This window comes from Perca flavescens, chromosome 5 (genome assembly GCF_004354835.1).
Source record: "Perca flavescens isolate YP-PL-M2 chromosome 5, PFLA_1.0, whole genome shotgun sequence".
Lineage (NCBI taxonomy): Eukaryota > Metazoa > Chordata > Actinopteri > Perciformes > Percidae > Perca > Perca flavescens.
The window spans coordinates 38,269,297-38,284,296 of record NC_041335.1 but is presented as its reverse complement, the minus strand read 5'-3'; the positions used below and the strand labels follow the sequence as shown (position 1 = coordinate 38,284,296).

Below are 15,000 nucleotides of genomic sequence, written 5' to 3'. Positions count from 1 at the left end.
GTCCCGATCCGCTCCCCCCCATCCTCCCCACTTTGAATATATCTGAAATAGTGATGTGGTCGTGCTATATTCGGCCACGTCTGTCTCCAGCTCGGAGGTGTAAACAGTGAGTAAATGCTCCAGATATCCGCCCGGTGCCGGAGGAGTTGCTACCTGCTCGGCCAGAGCTTCCATCGGGGTGATGTAGACGCAGCGACCTTCGGCGTTGTGCAGCAGCATCCTCAGAATAGCAAACTCCGCACAGATGGTCTTCCCGCTGCCAGTGGGAGCGCCTACAAACACGTTATCGTCGCTGTTGTACACGGCGTTGAACACTGGAGGAGCAGAAACAATACGGCAAAGTCAAGAAAACATTCAGGGCCCCATTTCAACGATGTAAATGCACTGTGTGACGCCGCGTGCCCGGTGCCGGTGTGTTTAGGGCGTGTCCAAATCCACTTATGCTAGTTTGATGGCTGAAAAAAGTGTCGATTAGTCGACTAATTGGTCGATTTTGTCTTAGTCGACTAAGATTTCTTTAGTTGATAAGTCATTTTTTATGCTTATTCATGCTTAATTACTTATTTCCAAGAAACTTCTGAGCACATTTATGGTAAACACGAGATATAAAGTGGTGCTTTTGCAGGATTAATTGTGGAGAAACTCAGTTTTACAGATGGTTAATTAACTACATTTATATTGTGCTTTTCTAATCTTAGCCACCTCTCAAAGCGCACAGCTCTGTCAATTAAATCAACTAATCGATAAGTGTTAGCTGTTATGATGGAGGATTTACACCATAATATATTTTTTGTAATCTTCTGCATGTGTGTGTGTGTGTGTGTGTGTGTGTGTGTGTGTGCTGTGCGTCCCTGTGTGTGTGTGTGTGTGTGTGTGTGTGTGTGTGTGTGCTGCTGTGCGTCCCTGTGTGTGGAACAAGCATAGTGTGCGTGCGCTGTGTACGAGCCTAGGAGCATTTTACTAATGCTCTGTTAAAGGTGCCCTACCACACGTATATTTCCTGACTTTGTGGTGATGTCTGAAGGTCTACCATGGACTCTGTAACCATGGTTACCTTGTTTCAAGCCATTCTAGCGTGGTGTAGAAAGCCTGCAGGAAGACTCGGCTCGATTTCTGCCAGTTCTCATTAATATTCAACAAGCTAAGTTGTTTGAATCTGATTGGCTAACAGCTAGCCAATGAGAGCCTGGCTGTCAGAATCCTTTACCCCAGCCCAACTGGGCGAGCTCATGAATAGTAATGAGCTCAGGCAGCATGATGTCAGACTGACCAGCTGTTGTGATTGGTCTGATTTCTCTGCTTATTTCTGTTCAGTGTCTAGAGCTGACAGAGGAGGTAGCAGTTCATTTTCACATTCACAACATAACACAAACACACATATGGACCTGACAGATTTCAAAAAACACAAGTAAAAATGGTTTTGTATGGCAGGGCACCTTTAAAATAACAATGAAATGCTGCGTTATTGACTTTAGACCAGGTTTTTGTTGGTCAATGGCGCGATCAGACAAATCCCCAGTAAGTACCTTGTGTCTGAATGGGGTTGAAGAAGGGGAATTTGTTCTGGTAGAGCGCCTCGAAGGCTGAGTTTCTGAGAGCGGTGACGGGCAGAGGCTGCAGGTCCAGCAGCTCCGTCGGGGGCGGGTACTTCTCCGGTAGGATCAGGTGACGGAAGGATACCGGGAGCTGAGTCTCGCACGCTGACAAGAAAAAGAAGTTTGTTGAAACAAAAAAAACATTGTGTGAGTTCTACGACACAAGTCAAGTTAATTGTCAAGTCGGCAATGTGTGCCAGACATGCAGGAGAAATCATAAATAGGTTTCTCTCTAGTACCCAATCAGGAGAGGTAGCACAAGCATAGTATAAAAGATGAGTAACATATACAAATAAAGATTAAAAAGATAAGTAATACAGTGTTTTTCCTCGCTTTGTGGAAGACTTAGGGGCGCATATTTGGCAGCATACTTTGTAGACTGTTTGTGTCTCTGTGTGTGTGTGTGTGTGTGTGTGTGTGTGTGTGTGTGTGTGTGTGTGTGTGTGTGTGTGTGTGTCTCTGTCTGTGTATGTATGTGTGTCTCTGTCTGTGTATGTGTCTTGTGTGTGTGTGTGTGTGTGTGTGTGTGTGTCGGTCGGTCTGTGTGTGTGTCTCTGTGCGTGTCTCTGTGTGTCTGTGTGTGTCTCTGTGTGTGTGTGTGTGTGTGTGTGTGTGTGTTTCTGTGCGTGTCTCTGTCTGTGCGTGTCTCTGTGTGTGTGTGTGTGTGTGTGTCTCTGTGCGTGTCTGTGTGTGTGTGTGTGTGTGTCTCTGTGCATGTCTCTGTCTGTGCGTGTCTCTCTGTGTGTGTGTGTGTGTGTGTGTCTCTGTCTGTGCATGTCTGTGTGTGTGTGTGTGTGTGTGTGTGTCTCTGTGCGTGTGTGTGTGTGTGTGTGTCTCTGTGCGTGTCTCTGTCTGTGCGTGTCTCTGTGTGTGTGTGTTTGTGTGTGTGTGTGTGTGTGTCTCTGTGTGTGTCTCTGTCTGTCTGTCTGTGTGTGTGTGTGTCTCTGTCTGTGCGTGTCTGTGTGTGTGTGTGTGTGTGTGTGTGTGTCTGTGAGTGTGTGTGTGTGTGTGTGTGTGTGTGTCTCTGTGCGTGTCTGTGTGTGTGTGTGTGTGTGTGTGTGTGTGTGTGTGTGTGTCTCTGTCTGTGTGTGTGTGTGTGTGTGTGTATGTGTGTCTCTGTCTGTGTAGTTTTGTGTCTGGTTTTCACATCATTTAGGACGGTTATGATCTCCATATCTGAGTCTAAAAACGCTGGAAAAGCTCGAGCAGATAATACACACATCACACTTAAAGAGATCCAAGACTAAACTTAAAGCTAAAACAAGTCCAACTCCAGTCATTAGATCGGAGAAAGTGACATTCACTCAGCTCGGCTGCTGCACCTAACCCCTCTAATGACGGGAGAACCCTGTAATACACACGTGTCAAACTCAAGGCCCGCGGGCCAAATCCGGCCACTCGCAGATTATGATCTGGCCCGCATATCAATTTAAGTTCACAATACATTTTGGCCCACCTAGTTTTTGTCACTTTTGACGACATTTTTGTAATATTTTGATGTTTTTTGTCACTTTTGCAGAATTTCTTTGCAGAATTTTTTGTAATATTTTCACATTTTTGCAGATTTTTTTGTAATATTTTCAAATCTTTGTCACTTTTGCCAAAATTTGTCATTTTTTTCCCCCCACGTTTTTGGGCGCTTCTTTTCTATGATGGCCGAGGAACTTTCTGCCGACGTCTTTAGGACTTTATGTCGACCAAACTGTGAGTGAGATATGACACAAAACCTGTAAATAAACTAAACATGTCTGGCCCTTGGTGTGATTCTAATTTTCCAGTGTGGCCCTCTGGGAAGTTGAGTTTAACACCCCTGCTGTAATACATAAGATACAATTACACATTTTAAAGCGTGGAAATGTCAAACCAAGCCGTAGACGAGCGTCTCGGTGAAGTCACTTACAGAGCCATCGGTCGGAGACCACGCGGATGAAGTACTGCGGCGGCAGAGGCTCGAACACCGGCACAAAGAACGTCACCAGGTGTTCGTCCTGGGCGTACTTGGCTTTGAGCAGGAAGTACTCGTGGTGGAGGATGACCTCGCTGTCCACGTCCTCAACCAGGATCCAGAAAGCCTCGGAGGACCCGTGAATCTATGGGGGAGGAAACGCTGGGTTTTTACAGGCAGCTTCGAAGGTGGCGGAGCGATTACATTCATTCTCTCTTTTTATTGAAAAATATGGCAAATATTGATTCAGTCTGTGCCTAAAAAGTTATTCAATTCGGTACCCAGCTCTACTCAAGAAGAGTAGTAGTATCTATAAATTCCTAAAAGATACCCACCCACCCACCCACCCACCCCCCCACACACACACACACACACACACAGACAAACAGACAGAAACACACACACAGACAGAGAGACACACACACAGACAGAGAGACACACACACAGACAGACAGAAACACAGAGAGCGAGACACACAAAGAGACACACACGCACACACACACACAGAGACACAGAGAGATAGACACAAAGAGACACACAGACACAGAGAGAGAGACACACAGAAACACACACACGTCTCAAACCAATAAAAGTAGTAGTATCTATAAAATCCTAGAGATAACACCCCACACACACACACACACACACACACACACACACAGACACACACACACACACACACACACACACACACAGAGAGACAGACAGAGAGACACACAGACAGAGAAACACACACACAGAGAGACACACAGAGAGAGACACACACACACACACACACACACACACACAGACCTCTTAAACCAATGAGAGTAGTAGTATCTATAAAATCCAAAGATAGCCATCCCTATTTCGGAGAACATCGTGGGTCCAACCACTGACCTTGTCATCCCACTGGAAGTCTGGTGTGACCGTGAGCTCCACTTTCAGCGTGGAGCGCGTGATTGGCTGCAGGTGGACAGCCAGGTCCAGTTTGGGGAACTGGTGGACGTATTTGTGGATGGTCTTCCCCATTTTTGGCATTCGGATGAGCTCGCCTGAAAAATTAAAAAAGCATGGCTTCTGGTTACTCTCCGGGCTGCCTTGCGTAGCCAGACCTACCTACACAGCACTGTGGAGTCAAGGTCTGTGGCTAATCCCCAGATGCATTCTGGGATAAGGAGATGAAAACACACTGGGATGTTTGCATTTCTTTAAACCAATCACAGTCGTCTTGGGGCGGGGCTAAGCTGCAACGGTGGCTCTGTTAAATAGTGTCAGGAAGGAACTGGTTTTGGTGGAACATTTGCACCCCGCAAAAGAAAATGCCACATACAATATTAAATGAAGTTAACTGGTCACACAATCCAGTAACGTGAGCTATTTAAATGAGCTGATACATGGTTACACCTCATTGGCTCTTACCAGTGTATCTCGGTGTGTAATTTCATCCACGACAATCCCACCAATCAGTCCCAAAACCTCCCACTTAGAGAGGAAACGTCCTAAACATATTCTTTATAAATCTTTTCAATCATTTCCTGAAAGAACCGAGCAGGTCTGCCTTGCTGCATCATTCAAATTCTCCTCAAAACTTGACATTAACCGCATGTAACGCTGCTAACCGGTAGATTAAACTCTTAGCTACCAGAGGAGCTAACTGGTAGATTAAACTCTTAGCTACCAGAGGAGCTAACTGGTAGATTAAACTCTTAGCTACCAGAGGAGCTAACTGGTAGATTAAACTCTTAGCTACCAGAGGAGCTAACTGGTAGATTCAACTCTTAGCTACCAGAGGAGCTAACTGGTAGATTAAACTCTTAGCTACCAGAGGAGCTAACTGGTAGATTCAACTCTTAGCTACCAGAGGAGCTAACTGGTAGATTCAACTTTTAGCTACCAGAAGAGCTAACTGGTAGATTAAACACTTAGCTACCAGAGGAGCTAACTGGTAGATTAAACTCTTACCTACCAGAGGAGCTAACTGGTAGATTAAACACTTAGCTACCAGAGGAGCTAACTGGTAGTTTAAACTCTTAGCTACCAGAGGAGCTAACCGGTAGATTAAACTCTTAGCTACCAGAGGAGCTAACCGGTAGTTTAAACTCTTAGCTACCAGAGGAGCTAACTGGTAGATTAAACTCTTAGCTACCAGAGGAGCTAACTGGTAGATTAAACTCTTAGCTACCAGAGGAGCTAACTGGTAGATTAAACTCTCAGCTACCAGTGGAGCTAACCGGTAGATTAAACTCTTAGCTACCAGAGGAGCTAACCGGTAGATTAAACTCTTAGCTAACAGAGGAGCTAACTGGTAGATTAAACTCTTAGCTACCAGACGAGCTAACAGGTAGATTAAACTCTTAGCTACCAGAGGAGCTAACTTGTAGATTAAACTCTTAGCTACCAGAGGAGCTAACTGGTAGATTAAACTCTCAGCTACCAGTGGAGCTAACCGGTAGATTAAACTCTTAGCTACCAGAGGAGCTAACTGGTAGATTAAACTCTCAGCTACCAGTGGAGCTAACCGGTAGATTAAACTCTTAGCTACCAGAGGAGCTAACTGGTAGATTAAACTCTCAGCTACCAGTGGAGCTAACCGGTAGATTAAACTCTTAGCTAACAGAGGAGCTAACTGGTAGATTAAACTCTTGCCGTATCCGATTGGCAAAACAACTAATGCATCATTTTTGCAAAGAAAGGATTGGAGCACCGTCTTCTGTTCCTCTTTTAGATAAAAAGCCAAGTCTAACTCGTTCATTGTAGCAGCCAAAGCCGTTTCTAACAACCGGTGTTCATCCGTAGCCATCTTGCAATGTTTACTAATGACTTGGATGTCGCAGCGCTGTCGTCATCGGTTTAGCTCGCCTCTGGCCCGCCTATCTCAGATACACCGATGTGATTGGTGCAGCTCGGCTACAAGGGCATAGTTAATGAGCATCATTACTGAATGCCACAGGGACTCGCTGAGCTAATCACAATTGTGCTCTCGCGAGAACTCTGGATTTCCAGGGTTAGAAAGCTAATGGACATCCAGCGGGACCGAACTATCCTGGAAATGAACCAGCGACTAGAAAACTCACCGATCTCATTGTGGTTCAGGTCGTAGAGACGCTCAAAGGGGAAGTTCTTCTTCTCGATCTTCTTGATGACTTCCTCTGGAAGCTTCTTGAACTGTCGCAGCGGAGACATCGACTGCCACCTGAAACACGAGAACAGGTACTCAGAACATCAGTGGCCTGCCTCTGAGGACAAAAACACTAGGACAGTTATGGAGTCACAGGACAGTGTCTGACTATCCTGGGACAGTCAGACACTGTCCTGTGACTCCATTGGCTGTCCCGGGACAGTTTCTGGGTATCACGGGACAGTCAGACACTATCCTGTGATACCCAGACACTGTCCTACCCAGACACTGTCCTACCTGGGTGTCACAGGACAGTCATGGGAGTCACAGGACAGTGTCTGACTGACCCAGGACAGTGTCTGGGTGTCACAGGACAGCGTCTGACTGTCCCGGGACAGTGTCTGACTGACCCAGGACAGCGTCTGGGTGTCCCGGGACAGTGTCTGACTGACCCAGGACAGTGTCTGGGAGTCACAGGACAGCGTCTGACTGAGCGAGGACAGCGTCTGGGTGTCCCGGGACAGTGTCTGACTGACCCAGGACAGCGTCTGGGTGTCCCGGGACAGTGTCTGGGTGTCACAGGACTAGGGTTGGGCATCGAGAACCGATTCCTAAATCGGAATCGTTTAAAAAATTACAATTCCATCAGAATCGTTTCTTTATTGGAATTGTTGAGGATCATGGGAGTCACGGGACAGTCATGGGAGTCACGGGACAGCGTCTGGGTGTCACGGGACAGTGTCTGGGTGTCACGGGACAGTGTCTGGGTGTCACGGGACAGTGTCTGGGTGTCATAGGACAGTCATGGGTGTCACGGGACAGTGTCTGGGTGTCATAGGACAGTCATGGGAGTCACGGGACAGCGTCTGGGTGTCATAGGACAGTCATGAGAGTCACGGGACAGTTTCTGACAAACTGTCCCGGGACAGTGTCTGGGTGTCACAGGACAGTGTCTGACTGTCCTGGGACACTCCTCAGGACACTACCAACAGGACAGGACAGTTTTTGCTGCCACTGCTGCTGGAGGAAAGAGAGACGGACTTACATTCTCTTGTCGATCATCTTGCAGAGATTCATGGTCTTGTCGGTCAGCTGAGCCCAGCCTCTGTTGAGAACGATCTCAAATATCGCCCGCATTAATCTTCCAGCACTCTGTCACAAAATAATTAACAATCCTATTAAAACTTTATTTCAAAAACAAACTTTCATATCTCAAAAAAACATTTATATTGGCTGCATTCACACCGCAAGTCTAAATGCTTAATTTGTATGTTTCTCAGATTTCAGATTTTGACCTTTTTAAAAAGTGGCCTATATCGGACTCCTGTTGGGCGGTTTCGAACTGACCCGCGTGCGTAAAAAGACCAGTAACGATTACATCAGACTAGGGCTTGGAAAAAAAAATTATTTTATTTAAAAATCGAGTTGGTAGGTCACATTGATTAATATTTTCCAAAAATCGATTTTTTTAGATTTAGTTTCAGTCCAAATACAGTTTAAATAATTTGGATGTTTAACAATCTTTGTTGCACACTGCACAGTGACTTTTCACTTAGAGAAAGGGTTTGCCTTTGCAATTTTGTCAATGTTGATGCACTTTAACTAAATACAATAAATATACATTTTTAAAATATATTTACAGTTCGCAGTTATTTCGTTTTAAAATGGAAGAGGGGGGGAATCGAATCGAAAATCAAGTTTTTTAGGGGGAAAAAAAAACGCCCAGCTCTACATCAGACGCAGCACGCTGCTGCACTAAAGTTAGGGAGGTTATGGAGGAAGTCAGCATTTTCACTTTTATTTCAAAATGTTTGTGTAACGGCAGCCGTCACATTAATGAGCATATACACTAATTAGGTCTAACCCCTCCCTCTCCCTCTATTGACTTGCCCCATGTTGTAGGCCTAGTCCAGTTTGTAATGTTACTTAGGGTTCATACGCATTTTAACCAATACTTTTCAGCAAATTTCCATGACTATGTGTTCCTGAAAATGTCAGTCGACATTCTCCAATAAGAATACTAATCAGTGTTAAAGTTGACCCTCAGAGGTTTAACTATAAATGAATGATAATGTCTGTGGATCATAGAGGGATTCTTAATATCTCTCCCCGAATACAACGCTGAGGTTAAGACCACGTGAAAATACATTTATTAATCACATATTGTTATGCTGTGTAAAAAAAAAGAAGAAAAAATAATTCTATGACTTTTCCAAAACTTTCTGTTTTTTTTTTTAGGTTTCCAAAACCTTTCTAGGCCTGGAATTTGCATTTTTTAAATTCCATAAGTTTTCCAGGTTTTTTCAAAACGTATGAACCCTGGTTACTGTCTGTGTCTCGGGACAACTGGTCCGTGTAACGCTCATCAGTTCAATTTTCTAAGCACAAACGGACAGTTGGAAAAACCGAAAAATGGGTTCCAATATCCAATTTCATTTTTTTTTCTCGCTTTGACATATTAAAAAATTGGATCTTTAAACAGCTTTTCCAATTTTCAGTTTTTATTCACAGGATCAGAAATTGAGAAAATTACAAAATTTCGTCTGAGCTCCAATTATTTAATACTGCCATGGTATTCGTCCCCCCCCGAAACCATCAGTTGCACCTCTGACCCAAAAGTCTATCAGTTTGTTTATTTTTTTGGTCCATATTCAGTTAATAACCTGCATATTCTGCAAAGTAGAGGAAGAGAATACCACGGCAGTATTATGAATAATTGGAGCTCAGACGCAATTTAGTAATTTTTCTCAATTTTCTCAATTTCTGATAAAAAACAGAAAATTGGAAAAACAGTTTAAAGATCCAGTTTTTGAATTTATCTAGGTGGGAAAAAAAAAAAAAAAAAAAAAACTGGATATTTGAACTCATTTTTCCCCATTACCCTAACTCCCACCAGCGCATAATTGTGACAAATGTCGATGTAGATTGACATAAAAGTCACATCAAACCCGCCTCGGTTGTTCAGACTTGAAAGCAGCTCCTTTAGTTGTCGTAAAGGCCAGTTCGCGGCGTACCTGTGTGACGTACACCATGTCGGCCATGAGGGCGAAGCCTTCCAGTTTGAGCTGAGAGATGTACGCCTGCAGCAGCACGTTGATCTGGAACGACAAGACACAAAACACACAAACAACTTTTCATTACCAAGTGAATTAAAGCTACTTAGTGACAACTTCTCTGCACACCAGAATGAACAGAAACACAAAAGCCACGACTATCGTCTTTAACTCATTTTATAAAATACTAACTGCGGTGGCATCATAAATAAAAGCCTTTACTTCGATCAGAAGAGTGTTAGAGTGTCTGGAGACGGGTGTGAAGGAGACATTAAGGCTACAATTACCGATTATTTCCATTTTAGATTAATCTGCAGAATATTTTCTAGATTAATTGAAAATCAATTGAATGGTCTATAAAATGTCAGAAAATGGAGAAAAATGTCCAAAAGAGACAAAAACTTTGTGAGAAAGTGCCCAAAATGTTGGAAAAAGCGTCACAAATGTCAAAAAACAAACTTGAAATACGCCCACAACATTGAAAAAATGTCAAGATAAAACATGGGAATAAATGCCCCCCCCCAAAAAAAAAAAAATAAAAAAAGATGGAGTAAAGTCGATAACATTGACAAGAACACAGAAAAAAAAAAAAAAAAAAAAAGAGCCCAAAACGTCAACTCCTAAAATGCCTCCGTCTGTGTTGCTATGACTACCTTAGCACTGGGCTCCTCGATGCTTTCCTTCACGGGAATGGGAACTCTTTCCAGCAGCTTCTGAAGTTCCAGCTTCTCCTCCTGAAAGACAACAAGGCAGCGTTTAAATTCAGGACGCACGTTAAAGGGAGATTTCTTTTTACATTTTTGAATGAAATCGGAATTGCGTGAGCTTAGAATTATAAGGTTCTATCTCCACTTTTGGCTGAAATTGAGTTTTTGACATAATCTGATCCCTTAGGTGTTTATTAATGCCCGTGTGGTGTTATTTTTGTAAAAAAAAATATTTTCTTAGTTATTAATAAAATAAAAAGGTTCCATCTCACAAAATAGCTGGGATGTAAAAACTTTGATGCTCAATATCTCAGAACTACCCTAAACGGAGATAGAACCTTATTATTCTAAGCTCACGATTGGCTAAAATCGGTATCGGCCAAGAAAGTTGTAATCTGTGCATCTCTAGTCGTTAGCCCTCTCCGCGGCGAGTTTTTTTGTGATTGTTGCAGGCAAAAATCCTTGATTATGCGGCACGTTTTCTTAAAAAATGCAATGGATTATGCTATATGATATTAATGCAATTTTATGCAATGAAATTGCGGGAACTTGCAAAAACTGGTGTTTGATGAAAAAGAGAAAAGACAGTGATTTCGTCGAGTTTCTGTCGTTAACAGGAATTTACTGGTGAAGAGTTATTTTTGTAAGTTATTGTTATTACATTTTTAAAAAACCATTTAATTTTAAATACATATATATAATTCTTTAAGTTCAGGCACCGTTTTAAATGTACCGTTTTAGCACCGTGAAATAGTCTATTTCCCTTTATTTCCTTCTCGGGGGGTGGGGGGTAGAGATGTGTCACCTTTTTCAGCCCTTCAAAAGGTTGCAGGTATGAAATCTATTTTGATGCGTTTTCCCATGAACTCGGTAAGTTTACATATGTTTAAAAATATCGAAATTAATATCGATATCGCAATATCACATTTTTTCAATATCGTGCACCCCTAATGGCAACAGGGGAAAGTGGCTGTTCTTGTGTGAAGTAAACGCAACATTTTAGGACAAAGTCAATGGGACTTTTTTGCAACGAAAATGTGGGGATTATGAAATCATGCAAGCCCCGCATGTTTTGCGCGGGAATCTGCAATTTATGCGGCGAAAGTGCGGCTTTTTTGTAAACTTTGGCTGATTATGCGAAGGACTGTCTTTATAACAGAGCTAGCTATGTAAATAGTTATTTCTTTCTAAATGATCTGATAGTGTTATGTAGTCATTGGTTTATAACTGAACCCATTATTCCTACACCCGGCCATTACGCACCACACACCACTGCCAGTAAATTGTCATCGTCTGTGGGAAACTCTGTAGTGGTTACCGGGGGATACCTTAGGTCTTATAGTTTCTTATGATACAGACATGTATCATAAGCCATGAATCGATACCGGATCATTCAAATGAAATGGATTTGGAGAGCCGCTGTACCTCTCTGACGGTGATGTTCCTGAACTCGGAGGACAGGGAGAAGACTCTGAAGAGCTCGATCTCGCTGAGCGTGGGCTTCAGCAGCTGGTTGTACGTCTGGATGGAGTCGTGGGTGATGTAGAAGTGACTCGCTATGCGTCCCAGGTCGGTAACCTTCGGGGGAAAAAGAAAAATATATATTATATTATAAATACTAATATAAAGAGACAGGCGCGTCTTAGACAAAGAGACACACACACACACAGAGACAGAGAGAGAGAGACACACACACACACAGAGACAGAGAGAGAGAGACACACACACACACAGACAGAGACACACACAGAAAGAGACAGAGAGAGAGAGACACACACAGAGACAGAGACACACAGAGACAGACACACACACACAGAGACAGAGACACACATAGAGAGAGACACACACAGAGACAGACACACAGAGACAGACAGACACACAGAGACAGACAGACACACAGAGACAGACAGAGACAGACAGAGACACACAGAGACACAGACACACACAGAGACAGAGACACACACAGAGACAGAGACACACACAGAGACAGAGACACACATAGAGACAGAGACACACACAGAGACAGAGACACACACAGAGACACACATAGAGACACACACAGAGACAGAGGCACACATAGAGACTGACACACACACAGACAGAGACAGACAGAGACAGAGACACACACAGAGACACAGACACACACACAGACAGAGACACACAGAGACAGAGACACACATAGAGACAGAGACACACATGGAGACAGAGACACAGAGACAGACAGAGACAGAGACACAGACACAGAGACACACACAGAGACACACACAGACAGACAGACACACAGAGACACACACATAGAGACAGAGACACACAGAGACAGAGACACACAGAGACACACAGAGACAGACACACAGAGACAGACAGAGACACAGACAGAGACACAGACACACACAAAGACAGAGACACACAGAGACAGAGACACACATAGAGACAGACACACACAGAGACAGAGACACACACAGAGACAGAGACACACACAGAGACAGAGACACACACAGAGACACACACAGACACACACACACAGACAGAGACACACACACACAGACAGAGACACACACAGACAGAGACACACAGAGACAGAGACACAGAGACACACACAGAGACAGAGACACACATAGAGACAGAGACACACATAGAGACAGAGACACACACAGAGACAGAGACACACACAGAGACACACAGAGACAGAGACACACACAGAGACAGAGACACATAGAGACAGACACACACAGAGACAGACACACACAGAGACAGACACACACAGACAGAGACACACACAGAGACAGAGACACACACAGAGACAGAGACACACATAGAGACAGAGACACACACAGAGACACACACAGAGACAGAGACACACACAGAGACAGAGACACATAGAGACAGACACACACAGAGACAGACACACACAGAGACAGACACACACAGAGACAGAGACACACACAGAGACACACATAGAGACAGAGACACACACAGAGACACACACACACACAGAGACACACACAGAGACACACACAGAGACACACAGAGACACACACAGACAGAGACACACACAGACAGAGACACACACAGACAGAGACACACACAGAGACACACACACACACAGAGAGACACACACAGAGACACACACAGAGACACACACAGAGACAGAGACACACACAGAGACAGAGACACACACAGAGACAGAGACACACACAGAGACAGAGACACACACAGACACACACACAGACGGTAGCAGAATCTCAGAATCCAGGTATGAACCGGGAGATATCGGCTCTCCTTTAAAAGCCGAGGACTTCTAGATGTTGATACCTGGAAGCTTCCGGACCTCTTGTCGTACTTGACGAGGTTGTTCTTGTCCAGGACGTTGGCGGCCGTGTGCACCAGGTCCGTCCTGCGTCTCTCCAGCAGCGGGTCTGAACTCCTGTCGTCGTGGGAGACGCCGTAGAGGGTGGGGTTGCGGAGCATGCGTACGTACAGGTAGGTGTAGCCGAGCCAGTTCACAGCATCCTGACACAACAAATAAGACAACAAAGGGCAGTGGTTGAAGATGCTTCACTTAAAGCGCCCGTATTCTGCTCATTTTCAGGTTCATAATTGTATTTTAATGTTGTACCAGAATAGGTTTACATGGTTTAATTATCAGAAAACACCATATTGTTGTTGTACTGCTGCAGCTCTCTCTCACTGCTGCAGATCCTCTTTTCACCTGGTCTCTGTTTTAGCTACAGAGTGAGACCTCTTTTCTTCTTCTTCTGTACTATCTTTGATTGCACTCGCACATGCTCAGTAGCTCAGATGTAGATCCAAGGGGGGGCAAGCTTCGCTTCAGAACGCAAACCTCCGATGGCGCCATTTTGTTGCTACCTGGCCATCACCTCCCGTTAGCATCCCATTGACTCCCATTCATTATGACGTCACTTTGAAGAGAATAACTTTACATCTGAAGCGTTTAAAGACTCTATTTGTTAGTTGTTTATTTCTAAAGAAACACGACAATGTATAAAAGGCTCCATTACCTTGTAGCTCACGTTATGGCTCCGTAGCAGACGCTTTTATAACAATAGGCTAACGATTGGGTCATAACCACGAGACTTACTGTCACACAGTAGAGGAATTACCGTATAGTACAGGAGAAGCTCACAGGCAGTTTGGACTTCCATTAGCTGTTTAGGTTTAATTACTAATGTTAACTAGCATGTTAGTGATCAGTAATTAGCCTGTGTCTATGTTATCTCCTTACATATACCTACACTCTCCGTCTCTGTGAGATTGGGAATGATTGAGATTTCTCTCTCACAGCTACCAGAAGACTTCACACTTTCAGACACGTTGCTCACGTCACATCTACGTTGTCTCTCTCAGTTGGAGGCTGCTCAGTAAAGCAAGAGATCACCGGAAAAGTGACTTCTAACATCCTTCACTGGTCTCCGTCCAGAGACACTGGGTCTACTGGTCCATTATATATATGTCAATATGTAGATCATGTCAGCTAGCTCCATAGACAGTAAAAGAAAGGCTGTTAGGATCAGCTGGGAGACTTCTTCTAAACCAGGGAGCACATGGAAGTAGTTCTTTTGGAGATTATGGTGAACTTGTG

General features: G+C 44.0%; 1 protein-coding gene across 1 annotated transcript in view; it reads right to left on the bottom strand.

Annotated features, from left to right (window-relative positions):
• The window catches only part of snrnp200 (small nuclear ribonucleoprotein 200 (U5)), a 92,001-nt gene that overhangs the window by 33,878 nt on the left and 43,123 nt on the right, over positions 1-15,000 (bottom strand). Inside the window, exons 20-29 of the mRNA XM_028579270.1 lie at positions 13,713-13,910; positions 11,826-11,978; positions 10,347-10,427; positions 9,655-9,738; positions 7,686-7,792; positions 6,597-6,715; positions 4,420-4,574; positions 3,496-3,685; positions 1,527-1,700; positions 154-314 (exon numbers count right to left, since the gene is read on the bottom strand). Of these exons, the coding sequence (XP_028435071.1) occupies positions 154-314; positions 1,527-1,700; positions 3,496-3,685; positions 4,420-4,574; positions 6,597-6,715; positions 7,686-7,792; positions 9,655-9,738; positions 10,347-10,427; positions 11,826-11,978; positions 13,713-13,910 (1,422 nt within the window). The remainder of the gene's footprint in view (positions 1-153; positions 315-1,526; positions 1,701-3,495; positions 3,686-4,419; positions 4,575-6,596; positions 6,716-7,685; positions 7,793-9,654; positions 9,739-10,346; positions 10,428-11,825; positions 11,979-13,712; positions 13,911-15,000) is intronic.